Below are 21,057 nucleotides of genomic sequence, written 5' to 3'. Positions count from 1 at the left end.
ACACACACACACACACACACACACACATTATACATACACACACACACACATTATGCACACACACACACACACATTATGCACACACACACACACACACATTATACACACACACACACACACACATACACACACACATTATACAGACACATGCACACACACACACACACAACTAACATTAGAAAGACAGATACATCGAACCAGACGCTATCAATGGTGTAATCAGATAGTAAAGTCGTTGTATAGTCAATGGTGTAATCATAGTAAAGTTGTTGTATAGTCAATGGTGTAATCAAATAGTAAAGTCGTTGTATAGTCAATGGTGTAATCAGATAGTAAAGTCGTTGTATAGTCAATGGTGTAATCAGATAGTAAAGTTATTTTATAGTCAATGGTGTAATCAGATAGTAAAGCCGTTTTATAGTCAATGGTGTAATCAGATAGTAAAGTTGTTGTTTCTTAATAATATTATAAACCAGACACTATCAATGGTGTAATCAGATAGTAAAGTCGTTGTATAGTCAATGGTGTAATCAGATAGTAAAGTCGATGTATAGTCAATGGTGTAATCAGATAGTAAAGCCGTTTTATAGTCAATGGTGTAATCAGATAGTAAAGTTGTTGTTTCTTAATAATATTATCAACCAGACACTATCAATGGTGTAATCAGATAGTAAAGTCGTTGTATAGTCAATGGTGTAATCAGATAGTAAAGTCGATGTATAGTCAATGGTGTAATCAGATAGTAAAGTCGATGTATAGTCAATGGTGTAATCTAAAGTCGATGTATAGCCAATGGTGTAATCAGATAGTAAAGTCGTGGTTTCTTAATAATCTTATAAACCAGACGCTATCAATGGTGTAATCAGATAGTTAAGTCGTTGTTTCTCGCTAGATTTTGAGTAACCTTTGTGAAAAATGTTAAACAAATGACAATCGGCAGCTGCAAGAATCCTGTCTGTTTGCAATTACGAGTCACAAGCCGCACATATTAGTGGGTAATGCAGAGCGATTTAAACAGTGGCAAACATTTGGCAATGATTTTGAGCGAAGCGGACTGTATTACCCCGAAATCGCATCTTTTAAAGAGCGCTCTGGACTAGGGCTGGGCGATATGGCTGAAAATATCACGATATAGGTATTTCATATCAGTCGATATTGATAATTATTGATTTTTAAAAAAAATCTATTTCAGATAAGGCGCAGAAGGGAAAAAAAGTTAAATTTAAACACTTTTATTTTAAACTTAACCGTCCTCTGATTTTAATCACCTCAGTTATCAATCAAAGCAAACAGGGAAAATAAATAGCAACACAATCATGAAAAACACTCAAATAAATAAATGTGCACATAAGTCTGAATGAAAAGCAGCACTGGTTGAAGCCTGGAAATATTGTAAACAAAGTAGCTTAATTTGCTAGTTTATCATAGTCTACTGGTTAGACTGTTTAGTTTCCGCACATGTGATTAAGTTTCAAATTAATACTTTTCCTCTTTGGGACAGGCCCGTTTGAGTCTTGGAAAATACTTTCCCATTTGCATCTGGATTGAGATGATTAGAATTTAGCAGTCAATTTGAATGCAACAGTTTTGAGCAAATTTGTGCAGCGTGCTAATGATGCTAACCAGATCTAATAGCAATTTAGCCAGTCGTCTTGCACGATTGTGAATGTTTGGATTACATGTGCATGCTGAGGAGGGATGCGCCTGTTGAGAGGGGGAGGGAGAGAGAGAGAGAGAGAGAGAGAGAGAGAGAGAGAGAGAGAGAGAGAGAGAGAGAGAGTGCACGGGGCAAGGACTCATTGAGAGTCTGTGTTGAGGTAGGCCTACTTATATCGCCTACTCTGGTAGAGTTGCACATACTACAATGCAATATATATTTAGCCTATTTATTTATGGACAACGTAAGGCGGGAGGTGTGTGTTGCTTTTAATTATCGAATGTTCTATCGAATGTATTTTTTATTGATATCGATTACATGTCTATTGCAATATATATATCGCTATAGTTTTATCGCCCAGTCCTACTCTGGACCCTTTGGTTTAAATCAATCTACATCCTTTGATTTCAGCGCAAATTATTGCAGAATTTATGTAGTCTTTATGTAAACACACACACACACACACACACACACACTCACCGCAGATCTGTTTGTCCCTGGCGCTGAGACTCTGGTCAGCATGCAGGATGGCTGAGGACTCCTCCTTCCTCTGCTTCAGAAACTCCTCCAACACATCTTCAGCCTGAGACACATAAAAACACAGACACACACACACATCAGACACACACCCCTCACACATACACAAACGTAAATTAAGTTCTCTGTCCAATCCAATAATCAATGGGATCTACACATACATATGATGAAGGTGATGATGATGATGGGCATTAGCAGGTTGAGTGAAGACTGATGTACCCTTCAGTGTTGGAACACTGATCATGATTCCACTTCAACAGTTTCTCTGTAAGGCTGCTGAGTCAGGTTTAAAACTGGACTTTTGGACTGTAATCCAGGTTAATCCTGATCATTGATAAATCCAAAAAGAAACAGACTTCTAGTGCTTTGTGTCGCTCTGGTTTTAGAGTGTTTGTCGTCTGGTTTTAGAGCGTTCTTGTCTGCCTGGTTCTAGATTGTTAGTGTCTGCTTAGTTCTAGATCGTTAGTGTCTGCCTGGTTCTAGATCGCTAGTGTCTGCCTGGTTCTAGATCGTTAGTGTCTGCCTGGTTCTAGATTGTTAGTGTCTGCCTAGTTCTAGATCATTAGTGTCTGCCTGGTTCTAGATCGCTAGTGTCTGCCTGGTTCTAGAGCGTTCTTGTCTGCCTGGTTCTAGATTGTTAGTGTCTGCCTGGTTCTAGAGCGTTCTTGTCTGCCTGGTTCTAGATCGCTAGTGTCTGCCTGGTTCTAGAGCGTTCTTGTCTGCCTGGTTCTAGATCGTTAGTGTCTGCCTGGTTCTAGATCGCTAGTGTCTGCCTGGTTCTAGAGCATTCTTGTCTGCCTGGTTCTAGATTGTTAGTGTCTGCCTAGTTCTAGATCGTTAGTGTCTGCCTGGTTCTAGATCGCTAGTGTCTGCCTGGTTCTAGATCGTTAGTGTCTGCCTGGTTCTAGATCGCTAGTCTGCCTGGTTCTAGATCGCTAGTGTCTGCCTGGTTCTAGATTGTTAGTGTCTGCCTGGTTTCTAGATCGCTAGTGTCTGCCTGGTTCCAGCGCCTTATCTATAAGGCTCTGCCTGGTTCTATCTGGTCGTTAAATCATGATGCAATAATGTGCCAATAGTTCTTTTTCCAGGTGTAACTGCTCTCAAGCTCCATTAAGAAGTTAATTCGCTTAAAAACAATGCGCAAAAGGATGACAATTTTCTTACAGGCTACTCTGAATAGTTTAAAAATATTTCCTTTTACTGTTCATGGAGAAACATGAGTGGCTCTGAAGTCCTTTCTCCATAAGATTTTCAAGCGAATTAACTCATAATTTGATGTAATTTTGAGCGATATTAGAAGCACCAAAATGGTTTTCCATTCAACAGAACTAAGGGCCAATCTCAATTCTCTGTTTTACCCCTTCCCCTTCCCCTATCCCTTCATCTTACCCCTAGCCCTTGTCCCTCGAAAGCGAGTGGCAAGACATAGGGGTGAAAATATTCCCCTTGGAAATGAGATAGGCCTACCACTAGCCAACCATAAGGGAGAGCGGGATGATTGAAACACTTGAATAATAATAATAATAATAATAACTTGGTTTTATATAGCGCCTTTCAAGTAACCCAAGGTCGCTTTACAAAAGGAGATAGAGCAGGGGAATAGAGGGGAGAAGAGAGGAGGGGGTAGAAATGGGGTTGGGGGGCAGGGTGGTTAAGGACCATAGGCCTCAGTGAATAAATGTGACTTTAGGTAGGAATTAATGTAATTTACAGAGATCGTACCACACGGAAAGCTAATATTTTGTGACTAGCAACTAGTCTAGTCTTCTGTCAAATAGGCTATCATTGCATTTTCAGCTCGGAATAAAACTGTTCAGGAATGATTTCAACAACAGCAGAACGTGCCTATGTTCGTTCGTAGCCTACCTCCTGGTCCGGGTGAATGAAACAGGGATGGGGGACAAAATAAACATGCAGTTTGCTATGTAAACATCCCACAACTCCTTCGATATTTTACAATAATGTCCAAATGGCCGTTACTTGACATCAGAAGCAACCGCTACCTGTAATAGCCTATGCAAGGAGTCGGCAGCAGTAGGCCTATGCAGCATTCATATCAGACGAGCGGTAAAAAAGTTCAGCGAATTTAGCTGCTGTTGGACTTTTCTGACATGGTATGCTGCAAATTCGCGGGGTAGGCTATATCAGACATGGAAATATGTAAAATGCGAGACATTCGTGCAAATAATGATGTGACATTCACAAAACAGCGATTTTTGAAAACTTCCAAAAGGTCCAAGTAAGCGCCCGATCTTGCTTGGTTTTAAGGGGTATCTACCCCTTGCCCATAGCCCTTCGTCACACGTGCACACGCAAAACTAAGGAGAAGGGGAAGGGGTAAAACAGAGAATTTAAATTGGCCCTTACCCTTACCACATTCCTGACTCAGGATGTATCAGAAGGCCCAACTGATCGATCTGTTAACCGATAATGTGATGAACTCATTACGCTCAACCCTAGACTCTGTAGCACCACTCACAAAGAAAATAAGAAAACAAGTAAGATGTGCTCCATGGTATACCACACAGACTAAAACCCTCAAACAAAAAGCGTGTAAACTAGAACAAAAATAGACAGTACCTTCAGTTATGTTTACCGTTCCAGTAGCAGCAACTGGAATACATGCATTTACACGGAATTATTTTTGGAATCTGATCCCTTATCATACCTGTTCATTCGTGCTCGTCGCTCGACTTATCGTGACGAACAGTAAACTTCCTGAAGGTACTGTCTGTATAAATCGTCTTGTAAATAAACTACCAGTGCTTTGCCAAAGTTCTCAATGTCTCGTTTTAAATATCAGGGCCCTCGGAAGTCTACCAATGAAGTGTGGAGCTACTTTGAGCCTCGTAAATGGTGTAAAACAGTGATTTATTTGCACGGCTAGGCCGATGCCCGAGGTACCCCCATCAAAAATCTGTTGGTAGCATCGGCTAACTAGCGCCAGATTTCGGAGTGCAGTGGACAAGCCGAGATGAGCTATGAGACAAAAGTTCACACTCGGTATCATGTTTCAACACACAGGTCAATATCACACCGAACTTCTCCTTTAAAAAATACTGCTTCTCCTTTAAAACATAACGCTTTGCGTGCGCAGAATTAACACGTCACGTTATCGGCCAGGCACATCGGCAGAAATGTTCATACCTGCAGATGCCGATAATTAAGTTATGAAGCTAATATCTGCAGATGCCGATAATTAAGTTATGAAGCTAATATCTGCAGATACCGATAATTAAGTTATGAAGCTAATAACTGCAGATGCCGATAATTAAGTTATGAAGCTAATATCTGCAGATGCCGATAATTAAGTTATGAAGCTTATATCTGCAGATGCCGATGTCGGGCCCATTGTGCATCCCTAATTTGTAAATGTAGAGTGTTCAGTCTTATTGGTTGGGGAGTGTTTGTATATGTGGAGTTGTTCAGTCTTATTGGTTGGAAAGTGTTTGTAAATGTGGAGTTGTTCAGTCTTATTGGTTGGAAAGTGTTTGTAAATGTGGAGTTGTTCAGTTTTATTGGTTGGGGAGTGTTTGTATATGTGGAGTTGTTCAGTCTGATTGGTTGGGGAGTGTTTGTATATGTGGAGTTGTTCAGTCTTATAGGTTGGGGAGTGTTTGTATGCGAGTCTAACCTTGACTCCCAGGTGGGTCTGGCTTTTGTATTTCACCACGATGTCCTCCATGTCCTGGCGGTAGAGCTGGTATCCTCCGGGTTTCATGTAGAATCCCTGCTGGAGTCTTTCCCTCAGTAGAGCAGAGAGACCTGTGAGGACCTTCTTGCATTTCTGGACCGAGGCCTCCTCATTCTGCTGCAGGAATCTACTGAACAGCTCGTTAACAGCCTCCTGAAATGACACAGAAAAAAACAGAATCCACTGAACGGCTTGTTGACAGCCTCCTGAAATGACACACAGAAAAACATCAGCATATGAGACTGTCAGATACATTCTTCAATGACTTCACACTGAAGCGGATGACTCACTACTGAAGCGGATGATTCTTCAATAACTCCACACTACTGAAGCGGATGATTCTTCAATAACTCCACACTACTGAAGCGGATAACTCACTACTAAAGCGGATGATTCTTCAATAACTCTACACTAATGAGCCGGATGGTAACTCTACATCAAAGACATGATCTTCTTCTACTGATCTTCTGTCAGTAGTCGTACCAGCATGATGCCATTTGAATGATTGATAATTAGTTTTCCAGGTCTATTTTACCTCCAGAGACATGTTGCCATTTGAATGATTGATTATTCGTTTTCCAGGTCTAGTTTACCTCCAGAATGATTGATTATAGTGGTGGGCGGTATGACCAAAAATGTATATCACGGTATTTTTCAAAATTCTTACGGTTTCACGGTATATGACGGTATTATTTTTTTCATGCATAATCAGATGTTCACAGCATTTTCTACAGGTTGAGAGAGGAATTGCTGCAGTACATTGACTAAGGATGGTCTATTTTACTGTCATGATGTAGAATAACTCCACACAAGTGGTAATGCAGTTATTATGCTGTTTACAAAGAGCCACTCATGATTCTAATGAAGAATCTAATCAGAATGCAAAGACAATTGCAGTCAAACTACAGAACTTTTACTGTGCAAAGTTAACAAACATCTTAAAACCAATACAAAAAGTAGTGCAACTTGCAATAATTATACTTTTTTGAAAATTATACAATTTAAAATAAAACCTCTCTGCTAATATGCTTACTCTGTCAAATAGGCCTATCATAAACATGCCTTATTGTTATTGTGTGGTTTACATGACGTTAGTGGTATGCTAACGTTAACTTCATGTGGCCTGCCATGAGCTTCGGTTCGCTAGGCAAAACATTAACAAAAAAGTTCGTTTTGGTGCACTAATGACAGTCAGGATCATTTCTAACTAGCCAGCTAGTATTGCTCAAGTTCCTGTCTATAACATGCTTTACTTGCTACCTGGATAATTTCAGCGAATATTCTTAAGGTGAGATGAATGATAAGATTCACTGTGTTCGGTGGGTTGCTAACTAACGACATCACCTACTAGCCACAGCTGTTGAACAATCTTAATAGAATTTTCGTGACGTTAAATCCCTTTCAATGCAGTATCCCTTAATGTTTTTCCTTAACCAAAGAAACAATTTAAGGTATTCTGTGCAACACTCTTAAATGAACCCCTTACCTAAGGAGAAAATTAAGCCTTAAGGGTCATACTTCAGGGGGAAAACGTAAGGTGTTTTGTGTTTACCCTCACTATGCCTTGCAGTGGCACCATGCGTGCGTGTGAAAAAAGTCCCGTCTGAAACACTGTCGCGCAGCGCAGCGTTCCAAACGTTGTGTAATCAAATACACCGGTATGGCGGTATATTAAAAAATTCATATCATAACGAAAATATACGGTGTGAACCGGTATACCGCCCAGCACTAATTGATTATTAGTTTTCCAGGTCTAGTTTACCTCCAGAGACTTAATGTGCTTCCCGTCGTCATCCTTGAAGGAGCGCTTGATGAAGACCTCTGTTGCCAGGCTGTTGAGGCGCTGGTGTTCGGCGGTGATGTCACGCAGGTCCACGGGGAAGTAGACGGTCAGCTGCGCCATGCCGCTCTCGTAAACCTCGAGACCCTCCTTCACAGCGGCCTCATTCTCAATCTGCGCCATGGCAACCACTGTGTTCTCCAAGCAGGGCACGCCTCCGCTGGACATGGTCTCCACGTACGTCTTCACCAGGTGCCCCAGGACTGCAGGGGGGGGGGGGGGGGGCAACAAACACAAGCACTTGGTCTCTGGGTAGCAATTGCTAAGCAACACTGGAACACAGACACTCTGGAACAGTATAGCAGTAACTAAGCAACACTGAAGCAGACACTCTGGAACAGTATAGCAGTAACTAAGCAACACTGAAGCAGACACTCTGGAACAGTATAGCAGTAACTAAGCAACACTGGAACAGACACTCTGGAACAGGCGTCTGTGCATCAGCTACACAGTGGTTGTGTAGTAACAGTGGGGGAGTAACACTGTGAGAGTGTTGTTGGCTATTACATTATTCAGTAACACTTACATTTATTTGCTAATTCATAACAGAGTGAGTTAGTTACAGTTGTTCTTACAGACTAGATCTCGAAAACCTTTAAATACACTTATCAACCATAGTGTTCTCGTAGTCTTAACCCTTTTATCGTGACAATGTTATTGTAGTTTGACTGTTCTGCTGATACTTAGTCTTAACTCTGCTATCGTGACAACACAGCTCCAGTCTGACTCACTCCTGCCGTTGACAGTGTGTCCATCCTTCAGCTGCTTCACAGGGCTCTGATCGAAGACGAAGGTGCAGAAGCGCTCCGTGACCTCCAGGAACTCTGGGGCCGTTTCTGACTGGGACAAGCTCTCCAGACGGATCACGTCCTCCGGGCGGCTGGGGAATGGGAAGGTGAAACACTTCCGGGATGGGAAGTACTTCCGGATGCATTCTCGAGGAAGGTTGTGGTCATTCACCTTTTTAGAGCTGCCTTCAGGAGAGACCAGCAGAACTCTGGGTTAGTGGACATATGTACACATGAAAGGAAGAGGTGGGAGTCTGTGTTTGAGTGTGTTCTGTCTAAGCAATGTGAAGTGTGTGAAGTTAAAACTCTGAAGGATGTGGTCAGTAACCTAAGGTCAATATCAGGGTGAGGGGTAACCTCAAAAGGACGTGGTCGATAATATTAGGACATTGATGTGGTTGATAATATTAGGACACGTATGTGGTCGATAATGTAAGGACAAGACCAGGGTGCAGAGTTAAAGGAACCGTATGTAAGAAATATATTTCAATTAATCATAAAATGGCCCTAATATGTCACTAGACATTAAGAAATCATGTTCATTTCAAATACTTATATCACTGACAACAGTAGTCCGGCAAGGATATTGTCATTTAAAAAGTGAAGTTGCAGCCCTCAACTGATGTTGATGTTGTGTTTTGTCATGTCATGTTGTGTTTTGGCCTGATGCGCCACCCTCTACCTATCTACTAATCACAAAATCAGTAGTGTTACGGCATCCGGGTTGGCAACCTCGAGTCAGGGGGGAGGGGATACATTGCTCTACAGTAATTTGAAAGTGATTGCAGTACCAGTTTTGGCCACAATCTTACATATGGTTCCTTTAAGGGTAACCTCTAAAGGATATGGTCGATAATGTAAGGACATTGATATGATCGATAATATTAAGACATTGATGTGGTTGATAAGATTAGGGCATTGATGTGGTCGATAATATTAGGGCATTGATGTGGTCAATAATATTAGGACAGGACCAGGGTCCAGAGTTAGGGATAACCTCTAAAGGATGTGGTTGACAATATAAGAACAGGATCAGGGTGAGGGGTACAGTGGGCATCGCTTTCAAATGGCCACTTCAGTCGCGCATTACGAAGCGTGAAGCTGCGTGAAGCTTTAGTACCACTTTTAGCCACTGTGGTCAGTAACCTAAGGTCAATATCAGGGTGAGGGGTAAGCTCTAAAGGATGTGGTCGATAATGTAAGGACAAGACCAGGGTCCAGGGTTAGGGGTAACTTCTAAAGGATGTGGTCGATAATGTAAGGACCTTGATATGGTCGATAATATTAGGACATTGATGTGGTCGATAATATTAGGAAATTGATGTGGTCGATAATATTAGGACAGGACCAGAGTCCAGAGTTAGGGGTAAGCTCTAAAGGACGTGGTCGATAATATTAGGACATTGATGTGGTCGATAATATTAGGACACTGATGTGGTCGATAATGTAAGGACAAGACCAGGGTGCAGAGTTAAGGGTAACCTCTAAAGGATATGGTCGATAATGTAAGGACATTGATATGATCGATAATATTAAGACATTGATGTGGTCGATAATATTAGGACAGGAACAGGGTCCAGAGTTAGGGGTAAGCTCTAAAGGACGTGGTTGATAATATAAGAACATGATCAGGGTTAGGGGTAACCTCTAAAGGACGTGGTTGATAATATAGGAACAGGATCAGGGTGAGGGGTACATTAAGCTCACCTAACCCTGCGAGGAGCTCAGAGGTCTAAGGAGGTAGCATGGTGTATTATTAATTTGAACCTAGCATCTCATCAAATTGTAGATTGAAATTTATTCCTCACTTTCGTAAGTTTTGTAATAATGTGGTCAGAAGAGGCAAAACAATACTGGGTATTTGGGAACTGACTCGAAGTGTGACTTTGGGAGCTGATATTTCATACCAGGTTTCAGCTTCAGGGCAAAGTCTAAGTATTCATCCTCTGTCGCATCCTTGTCGTCGATCTTCCTCTCAAGAGTGAAGTCCCTCACGGCCCAGATGAAGCTGGGGAAGACCTTCACAAACTCAGAATCGTCTCCATCTTCATCAGATGACTTCACTTTGATGTACTCAGCCAACTCAGTTACATATCTGCAGGCAGTTGAGGTGCAGCACAGTGAGCTCTGGCTAATGCTAAAGCCCCATAGCACTGTCAGATCTGGCTAACGCTAATGCTCATAACACTATGAGCTTTGGCTAATGCTAAAGTCCCATAACACTATGAGCTCTGGCTAACGCTAATGCTTATAACACTATGAGCTCTGGCTAACACTAATACTTATAACACTATGAGCTCTGGCTAACGCTAAAGTCCCATAACACTATGAGCTCGGGCTAATGCTAAATTCCCATAACACTACGAGCTCGGGCTAACGCTAAAGCCCCATAACACTATGAGCTCTGGCTAACGCTAATGCCCCATAACACTGTCAGATCTGGCTAACGCTAATGCCCCATAACACTGTCAGCTCTGGCTAACGCTAATGCTCATAACACTGTCAGCCGTGGCCTACTGGTTAGTAGTGATGGCAGTCTGACACTGAAGCTTCGATACGTGCTTCAAACCAGTCACTACAATTCCATTTGAACCACTGCTCCGAAGCTTGCTTTGCTACGGAAAAATCACGTGACATATGACGTCCGAAGCAGAAACTGTTTCATTCTCTGAAAGAATCACCTGAGTGGTTCGCAGCGCCACCGCCTCGTGAACCAATCGTGCTACCACTGCAACTGGCACGGCCTCGTTTCTAGTCTGAATTGTAGCGCGCTCAAAGCATAAACACTTTAGGCTAATGCACAACATTGCGTTTGGTTCATAGCCTCTACTGTGACAAGCATAGTTTGTTCATGTCGATTTATTTTTATTACAATGTAAGAGATATGTGGGAAAACTTTATTCTGATGGCTCTTGATCAATCTTTATTTGTATAAATAATGATATCCCATTCTTATTCATGTGCACTACGTATGTGTGGGGGTGGGGTGGTTAGGTGCGTGCACTAGATTTATTTCACTAGTAAAGCCTTCTGTCCACTATCTAGCCGAGATAATTTAGATGCAGTCTTGGCTTTTCACCAGGAGAGGTCGCTGTTACTGAAGCTTCGAGTAATGAACCCATTTTTGAACCAATAGTTCAAAGTGGTTCAGTGCTTCACCAAATCTTCATTTGCCCATCACTACTGGTTAGCGCTTTGCACTTGTAACCGGAGGGTTGCCGGTTCGAACCCCGACCAGTAGGAATGGCTGAAGTGCCCTTGAGCAAGGCACCTAACCCCTCACTGCTCCCCGAGCGCCGCTGTTGTTGCAGGCAGCTCACTGCGTCAGGATTAGTGTGTGCTTCACCTCACTGTGTGCTGAGTGTGTTTCACTATTTCACGGATTGGGATAAATGCAGAGACCAAATTTCCCTCACGGGATCAAAAGAGTATATATACTACTTAGCTCTGGCTAACGCTAAAGCCCTATAACACTATGAGCTCTGGCTAACGTTAATGCTCTTTTAAAACTCTTTCAGTTCTGGCTAACATTAAATCTCCTTAACAATGTCAGCTCTGGCTAACACTAACACACCATAACACTGTGAGCTCTTCGGCAACCGTTGTGTGCACAAGGATACTGCAAGTCCTCCACTGCCCTGTTGTCGATGGTCCCTCTGCTGTTGTAAACCAGAGTGCTGCTTAGCAGGACGGCCAGAGAGAAGATCTGTGTGTCATGCTTGGAGTCTCCCTGAGACATGAAACACACACACACACACACACACACACAAACACACACACACACTCACACAAACGTCTACATTAGCTGGCTACAGCCGGAAATTGCCCAGTTTCACATGCAGTTGTTTAAAAAATATAAACAGACAGAATGTTGGATGAAAAATGTGCTAAATGAATGAATTCATTACTAACAGATGGGCTTATTGCTATATGCTAACAAATCAACTTAAATATAAATGCAGCCTGTGAAAAGTTTGTCTTTGATTTCAACTTCATGAACTGTCATTCCATAAAGTTGTACAGAAAGTATAAAGGAAGTTTTTGACTTGCAGTGGTGTTTTTAACAGCATTTCAACTATCCCTATTTTAGATGGGAAATCCAGGGCAACTAAAAGCATATCACGGCCGCCCATGTAAAACGTTCAGTAAGGATAAAAAAGAGTCCTTGTACATCACCTTGTCTACATCTAAAGTGTTCAGTAAGGGTAAAAGAGTCCTTGTACATCACCTTGTCTACATCTAAAGCGTTCAGTAAGGGTAAAATAAGAGTCCTTGTACAATGTACATCACCTTGTCTACATCTAAAGTGTTCAGTAAGGGTAAAAGAGTCCTTGTACATCACCTTGTCTACATCTAAAGTGTTCAGTAAGGATAAAAGAGTCCTTGTACATCACCTTGTCTACATCTAAAGTGTTCAGTAAGGGTAAAATAAGAGTCCTTGTACATCACCTTGTCTACATCTAAAGCGTTCAGTAAGGGTAAAAGAGTCCTTGTACATCACCTTGTCTACATCTAAAGTGTTCAGTAAGGGTAAAAGAGTCCTTGTACATCACCTTGTCTACATCTCCCAGTCCCTCTGTGTCCAGCAGGACAAGGGTGTTTCCTGTTGAAGAGGCAAGATCACCACTTAACAATAAGCAATAAGCAGGCTACTACTCGCATAGAGGCAAGATCATCACTTAACAATAAGCAATAAGTAGTCTACTACTCGCATAGAGGCAAGATCATCACTTAACAATAAATAAGTAGGCTACTACTCGCATAGAGGCAAGATCATCACTTAACAATAAGCTATAAGTAGTCTACTACTCGCCTAGAGGCAAGATCACCACTTAACAATAAGCTATAAGTAGGCTACTACTCGCATAGAGGCAAGATCATCACTTAACAATAAGCAATAAGTAGGCTACTACTCGCATAGAGGCAAGATCACCACTTAACAATAAGCTATAAGTAGGCTAGTACTCGCATAGAGGCAAGATCACCACTTAACAATAAGCTTATAAGTAGGCTACTACTCGCATAGAGGCAAGATCATCACTTAACAATAAGCAATAAGTAGGCTACTACTCGCATAGAGGCAAGATCACCACTTAACAATAAGCTATAAGTAGGCTAGTACTCGCATAGAGGCAAGATCACCACTTAACAATAAGCTATAAGTAGGCTAGTACTCGCATAGAGGCAAGATCATCACTTAACAATAAGCAATAAGGAGGCTACTACTCGCATAGAGGCAAGATCATCACTTAACAATAAGCTATAAGTAGGCTAGTACTCGCATAGCCATAGAATATGATAACAGTTCAATAAGTAGGATACTACTCGCATAGCCATAGAATATGATAACAGCTCAATAAGTAGGATACTACTCGCATAGCCATAGAATATGATAACAGCTCAATAAGTAGGCTACTACTCGCATAGAGGCAAGATCATCACTTAACAATAAGCAATAAGCAGGCTACTACTCGCATAGAGGCAAGATCATCACTTAACAATAAGCAATAAGTAGGCTACTACTCGCATAGCCATAGAATATGATAACAGTTCAATAAGTAGGCTACTACTCGCATAGCCATAGAATATGATAACAGTTCAATAAAAGTCACTACAGGGAGAAGAAGGATAGTCAGGATAGGGAAGAATATAGAGGTAAGTGCTAGATTAAACATGACCAGATTAAAGTGCTAGATTAAACCTGGCCAGATTAAACATGACCAGATTAAACATGACCAGATGTTAGAAGAGGGCACAACGTTGGTAGCCAGGAATTGAACCCACAACCTTTCAGGATACTGCATGCTAGCCCAGCTCCTTAACCTCTACACTACTACTGCATGCTAGCCCAGCTCCTTAACCATTATACTACTACTGCATGCTAGCCCAGCTCCTTAACCACTACACTACCACCTACTGCACACTAGCCCAGCTCCTTAACCACTACACTACTACTGCATGCTAGCCCAGCTCCTTCACCACTACACTACCACCACCCTACAGGCTACTACACGCTAGCCCAGCTCTTTAACCACTACACTATTACTGCATGCTAGCCCAGCTCCTTAGCCACTACACTACTACTGCATGCTAGCCCAGCTCCTTAACCACTACACTACCACCTACTGCATGCTAGCCCAGCTCCTTAACCACTACACTACCACCACCTACTGCATGCTAGCCCAGCTCCTTAGCCACTACACTACTACTGCATGCTAACCCAGCTCCTTAACCACTACACTACCACCTACTGCATGCTAGCCCAGCTCCTTAACCACTACACTACCACCACCTACTGCATGCTAGCCTAGATCCTTATCCACTACACTACTACTGCATGCTAGCCCAGCACCTTAGCCACTACACTACTACTGCATGCTAGCCCAGCTCCTTAGCCACTACACTACTACTGCATGCTAGCCCAGCTCCTTAACCACTACACTACCACCTACTGCATGCTAGCCCAGCTCCTTAACCACTACACTACCACCACCTACTGCATGCTAGCCTAGATCCTTATCCACTACACTACTACTGCATGCTAGCCCAGCTCCTTAGCCACTACACTACTACTACATGCTAGCCCAGCTCCTTAGCCACTACACTACTACTGCATGCTAGCCCAGCTCCTTAACCACTACACTACCACCTACTGCATGCTAGCCCAGCTCCTTATCCACTACACTACTAATGCATGCTAGCCCAGCTCCTTAGCCACTACACTACTACTGCATGCTAGCCCAGCTCCTTAGCCACTACACTACTACTGCATGCTAGCCCAGCTCCTTAACCACTACACTACTGCATGCTAGCCGGCACTACTCAAAACGTCACACGTGTTTTGTTTTGACCAGGTGGTGTGGTTGTGTGTGTGTGTGGGCGGTTCTTCCCCTATTCTCTTGTTGTGGCAGTTAGTCCTCTGGCTTACAATAAATGGGAACTTACAATAAATGGGAACTTATAGGAATGTAAAAGTATCTTAAACTGGAAAAAACACCACAATACCCAATACCCTGGTTTAGAGGGGTGAGGTGTGTGTGTGTGTGTGTACACACCTGGTTTAGAGGGGTGAGGTACACACCACATCCAGATTCCTTTGGTTTTAGACTCGATGGTGCTGCCCAGAGCAAACCCTGAGAGATCAAGAGGAACTTCATTACAGACCATGAGCTTTATGCCCCACCCCTTAACATCTATCCACTAATCAGACACTCTGGTTACCCCGCCCACTACATCTCCACCAATCACACACTCTGGTTAGCCTGCCCACTACATCTCCACCAATCACACGCTCTGGTTAGCCTGCCCATTACATCTCCACCAATCACACACACTGCGTTGTCTGCTGTGGCTCTGACCTGTGTGTTTGCCGGCCAGCCGGTTCATGAGGTAGGACTTGCCCGTGCGGTAGAGCCCCACCACGCCCACCACCACCACTGGCTGCTGGATCTGCTCCAGGATCTGCAGCGCCTCCTGCTGGACACGCATGTGCCCGTCAGGCCCGTTATCAACCAGACACACCGGGGCCTGCATGGAGAGAGCCATCTGGGGGGATGCGCGCACACACACACACACACACACACACCACACACACACATCACACACACACCACAATTAACACACACACGAACACGAAACACAAATCACTGGCGAACACATTTGCCACTAGTGGCAAACTTCTCATTGTGGCTAGAACTTGGCTGAAAGTTTGCCTCTAGTGGCCAACATTAGCGTCACTTCTTTTTGGCTCCCAGATACAACTAATGCAGTGACAATAGGAAGACCCTGTAAATAGTAGCAGTAGAATGTAAAATAATGTGATGAAATAGGCTACAAGATAAATAAAAAAAATCAGTAAAAAAGTGCATTGCAGTAGTCTAACCTACTAGTGATAAAGGCATGGATTGCAGTAGTCTAACCTGCTAGTGATAAAGGCATGGATTGCAGTAGTCTAACCTGCTAGTAATAAAGGCATGGATTGCAGAAGTCTAACCTGCTAGTGAGAAAGGCATGGATTGCAGTAGTCTAGTGATAAAGGCATGGATTGCAGTAGTCTAGTGATAAAGGCATGGATTGCAGTAGTCTAACCTGCTAGTGATAAAGGCATGGATTGCAGTAGTCTAGTGAGGCCATCCTTAAAAATATTTTTGTTTGCAGTAACAGCCAAAAAAAATTAAAAATGGGTCGGTAGGTAGGTCAATATGTTTTTTTTTTCAAGATTCAAAGTAAAAAAAAAGTACAATTTTGATCATGGTGATTACGTAGGAATGAATTTACACAAATGTGCATATTGTGACGTAACTGACTGGGTCTTCAACCTGTGCCTTCAGGCGCACCATTGCAAACCTCATTCTGATGCAGGTTATATAGACCAGTCTTTCTCAAACTTCTATGACCGGAGGCCCGGTCATGGCAGACTTTGGGGTCATAGGGCTCATCTACATGTACCCAGAAAGAAGGCTACAATAACTCTTGGCCACGTTATATTGAAATTTGACTATACAATACTCAATGCTATACAGTGTATTATACAGATCTGCTCTGTTTCTAAGGAAGTTCCAAAAAACGTCGTTCTATTAAGTTTCGTTAAATAAATAAATAGCCTTCCAACAGGTTGAAGCGGAGCTTTGATACCAACGTTATCGATTAGTTTCAGTTTCTCTCGCGCAGTCGCGCATTGAATGAATGTTCATACCACCACTTAATTGTAGGGCTCCATGTTTAATGACATCGATAGCAGAAACGTTTGTTTTATTTTTTCGTCGATCCGCGGTTTCTTGATCAACTGCGCAGCAAATTATCAAATGAAGCACCGGGCCAAATTTCACTCCACGACTCCGCGGAACAGCAGTCTCCATGTTGCGGACCCATATTTTGAGAAATGCTAAATAGACCACAACCAATTTCAATACTCCGACACGGTCACCGTTAGACTAGGGGGGGGGGAAGGGATGAGAAAAGTTCTGGCCACAGTTCTTCCAGAACTTCGTGCCAAGTAAAAGCGTTATCAGTTTGTGTGAATGAAACGAAGCGTAGGCCATAGTGTGACATGCGTAAAACCAATGGTGTAGAGATGACGCCACAGGGTTTTATTTAAGTGAGCCACGTTTGCATGTAGGCAATTTATATTCACAATACTTGGGCCTACTAAAATAAATATTATTTTATTGCATTTGTATTGGTTGTTTAGAGTAAAAAAACAATCGGTCGGTATTAACGCAAGTTTACAACCGGCAAGTCGGTCGGACTAAAAGGGGAAAAAAATAAATATTTGGGTCGGTTCTAAATTGACAGGGTCGGTCGGGTTACGGCAAACGAAAATATTTTTAAGGATGGCCCGATAAAGGCATGGATGGCAGTAGTTTAGTGATAAAGGATTGGATTGCAGTAGTCTGGTGATAAAGGCTTGGATTGCAGTAGTCTAACCTGCTAGTGATGAAGGCATGGATTAGTTTCTCTGCATCTTGTTGAGTTAAAAAAGGTTGAACTTTGGCAGTGTTTTTGAGGTGGTGGAAATAAGCTGTCTGGGTAACTTTACTGATATGGGGCTTGAAGCTTAAATCTGTATCGAAGTTGATGGCTAGGCTTGTTACTTTTGATTTTACCTGGTGTGCCAGGTTTCCAAGACTACTAAGAACGATTTTGATCCAACCAAATGTACCTTAAGTATCAAAACTGCTGTTTTGGAGAAATTATATGCAGTTCATATGCAGGAAATACAAAAGTCTGAGCATGGGGAAAAAAAACATTACACTAGCCTACACTTTGCTACACAAATGCAATATTCTGGACATGAAAATGTTATTTTAGTGCATTTCAGAACAACTTTCCCATAACTGCAGTGGGTCTAGGATGCACACACCATCAAAACCGATACATTTTATAAAACGTTTATGTCTTGCAGCCTACCTTTGGAGACAGAAGATTCAAACTGCGTCGCGTGCCACAGAAGATTCAGACTGAACCGCGTGAGGATGTAGAATAGAATGTTGAGATCACCGAACCCTTGAAGAAAACGAATGGAAATGAGCAGGAAACAGCATCCGTATGTAACTGTCAACGCATTATAAGGCAGTTTATAAGACCTACATTTTACATTTTTCGTTTTAAAAGCGACTATCAAGTTAGGAGGACTTAGCCTACATTTAAGTAACAATTGGCGGCATTAGGCCGTTTCTTATTTCCCACGATAAACTCAGACTTGGCTATCCAATAGGCTACAAGACCAAGAGCGTAGGCCTATAGCAACTACACAATTCGCTTACCCGAGAGTTTTAACTTTAAAAGCAAAGATCCTCCGGTTTAACCCTCTCTGGTAGGCTAACAGCCCGACAGCACAGAAGACGCAGAGCACACACGCAGTGCGGATCACATTCGTTATCTTGTGAGAGAGACAAGCTCACAATATTACATCAACACATCTGACTTCAGCCAATAGGCCTACGAGAGCTCAGTGTGTCTTTAGGTTATCTTATCCTATGGGTGAAAGAGTGCAGGGTGCACAGTGTTACACGAACACACTTCACCTCTCGTAAATCACTGTCGTGCCGGTTATAGGCTACTTTCAGTTTAAGCCGGCCGCGCCTCGCCGGTGTTATGTGCCTTCAACTGATTTCTTTGCGCTTGCTCGCGTTGCTCACCACCGCTGCAGTAGTTGTCAAACATTCACAAACAAGTTGTTTTTAACGGTTTTCACTGCAGGGCTGCCAACGAGCAGAAAAATTTACAGGCTGACTGGCTGAGCGCGTGAGAGGCGCGGCTGGCTGAAAGTGAAAGTAAACCGGTAGCCTATCTTTCCCTGTACGTGTCTCATCTGTTTGATGTGCGATCCTCTTTGTCTTGTACCACTGTGTCAATAAAACATACTTTTATGGATGGAACCACGTCTCCTGCATTTTGAGTAAACGAACTTGTTTGCATTACTGAATTTATATTTCTCTGGGTGTAATTCCCATAGTGGCGTAGTCAGGCTATAAAATACCGCTCTTGCCACATTTAGTTAGCCTGATGTAGTCATACTCAATTCTAGTCAGAATATGAGTCTGATACTGCTCCATTGGGACGTAATTATGGGGCGTGTTTCAACCGATACAGGGGGGGAATGCCTCTGCACTCAATTGGATAGACCTAACCGATCAGAGCAACGAAATAGCTTACCGTGAGGTGTAGGAAGAAAACACACAAACCATCCTTCTTCTCCACAAATGCCTTAAAGAAGCCCTATGCAGGTCTGGTTATTCCTTCACTGTTTCTGGGTTTTCGCCTGATTTGGGCTCGCATTATTCACGACATAGCTCCCCCTGCAGCTTCGGTAGCAACCCAGACAGCAAAATATATTTGGGCCAGATTTGGTCCAGATCTTCATTAGCATTTGGCGCAGATCCTCTAAACGGACCTGCCCCGGGGTAATTTCTTCCAACGGGCCAATACCGGAACAGGTTGGAATTACGGATCAGAGACAGAACTGGCCCAGTACAGTTAATATTGCCATGGCATTTGGTGCGGATCTGGCCCAGACTCATATTCTACATCTGGGGCTCATCTGGCCCTGGTCTGTGATTCATATTTAAGCTATCAGACAATTACACAATTTGTAATTTTCAAAATAGTTTTTTATTTTAAAAAGGCAAAAGAGAACACTGTGTCCGCTAGCCTAAGCTTAGGCCTAGGCCTACAACATAACAGAAATCAATATGTGAAATATAAGGCTTATGTTGATAAACAAACTCCGCTAAACGCACTGAAGGAAAATGTCATGTTAACATAGTCCGTTGCATCTAACCGGCTGATGTCCCGATGATGATGACGACGGCGCTCAGCTGTGTCGGAGGAAGATTACTGGCAGTCTGGGGAGCACTGAAAGCACAGAACAGTTGGGCGATCCTGCAGATCAGCAGATCGGTGGACTTTGACAGCGACAGTTTGTTGTTTCGTGAGAGTTCTTCGACGTTAGCTAGGCTACTCAATCCAGACTGCAGGGCAGGCTGCTATCATGGCAGCTCGCAGGTCAGCAGCAGTTCCTTGGTCGCGGCAGCGGCAGATCTCTCGCAGAGGCTAGTAGCTGTCCTGAGAAATATTTTCGAGCAGACGGTGAATAGCAGCGCCATTCCCGGATGGATGTCAGAGGACCAGGGCAAAAACTAGCCCAATGGACTGACGTTAATGTTAGGCATCAACCTGCGATTCTTCCTCACTGCTCCTGTGAGACGTACAAAAAGCACACAAAGCAAAGAAACAAAGAGTAAATATTAGATTCAACATCCAAAGATTATTTATTTTATAACAGTAACGTCAACAACGCATTGCATACCAAACCGGATAAACTGGAGGACAGCGACAATTCTTGTGGACCAAGTTTTTCCACTCTAAATCCATTTTAAACAGGCTTAAAAAAACGCTGACCGTCTAAAGCTAACTGCAGTGCTACTAGCAGCAAGGCTAGCTAGCTACAGACAAATGGCTACGAATTTGCAGCTAACACACAATGGACACGATATTAAGCGATTTTGGTGAATAAGCAAAGCTCATCAATTTAGCCTTA

General features: G+C 42.8%; 1 protein-coding gene across 4 annotated transcripts in view; it reads right to left on the bottom strand.

The window, feature by feature from the left end:
- Positions 1 to 19,760, bottom strand: part of LOC143099997 (guanylate-binding protein 4-like) — a 25,545-nt gene extending 5,785 nt beyond the window's left edge. The window contains exons 1-11 of one of the 4 annotated variants that reach the window (XM_076262910.1): positions 19,674 to 19,760; positions 18,426 to 18,521; positions 15,875 to 16,061; positions 15,572 to 15,649; positions 13,070 to 13,119; positions 12,137 to 12,246; positions 10,424 to 10,611; positions 8,460 to 8,702; positions 7,651 to 7,931; positions 5,829 to 6,041; positions 2,138 to 2,240 (exon numbers count right to left, since the gene is read on the bottom strand). In XM_076262910.1, the coding sequence (XP_076119025.1) occupies positions 2,138 to 2,240; positions 5,829 to 6,041; positions 7,651 to 7,931; positions 8,460 to 8,702; positions 10,424 to 10,611; positions 12,137 to 12,246; positions 13,070 to 13,119; positions 15,572 to 15,649; positions 15,875 to 16,061 (1,453 nt within the window). In that variant the 5' untranslated portion in view covers positions 18,426 to 18,521; positions 19,674 to 19,760. Of the gene's footprint in view, positions 1 to 2,137; positions 2,241 to 5,828; positions 6,042 to 7,650; positions 7,932 to 8,459; positions 8,703 to 10,423; positions 10,612 to 12,136; positions 12,247 to 13,069; positions 13,120 to 15,571; positions 15,650 to 15,874; positions 16,062 to 18,425; positions 18,522 to 18,781; positions 19,309 to 19,673 lie in introns of those variants that run through there. The other 3 variants (XM_076262912.1, XM_076262909.1, XM_076262911.1) reach the window with 3 other exon arrangements.
- Between the last annotated feature and the right edge of the window lie 1,297 nt (positions 19,761 to 21,057).

Source organism: Alosa pseudoharengus, unplaced genomic scaffold (genome assembly GCF_046254945.1).
Source record: "Alosa pseudoharengus isolate Yale_2024_CS ecotype anadromous, Long Island Sound unplaced genomic scaffold, YU_APseudo_1.1 YU_APseudo_1.1_scf_3, whole genome shotgun sequence".
Classification (NCBI taxonomy): domain Eukaryota; kingdom Metazoa; phylum Chordata; class Actinopteri; order Clupeiformes; family Clupeidae; genus Alosa; species Alosa pseudoharengus.
The sequence above is the reverse complement of the archived record's forward strand: the minus strand, read 5'-3'. Positions and strand labels throughout refer to the sequence as shown.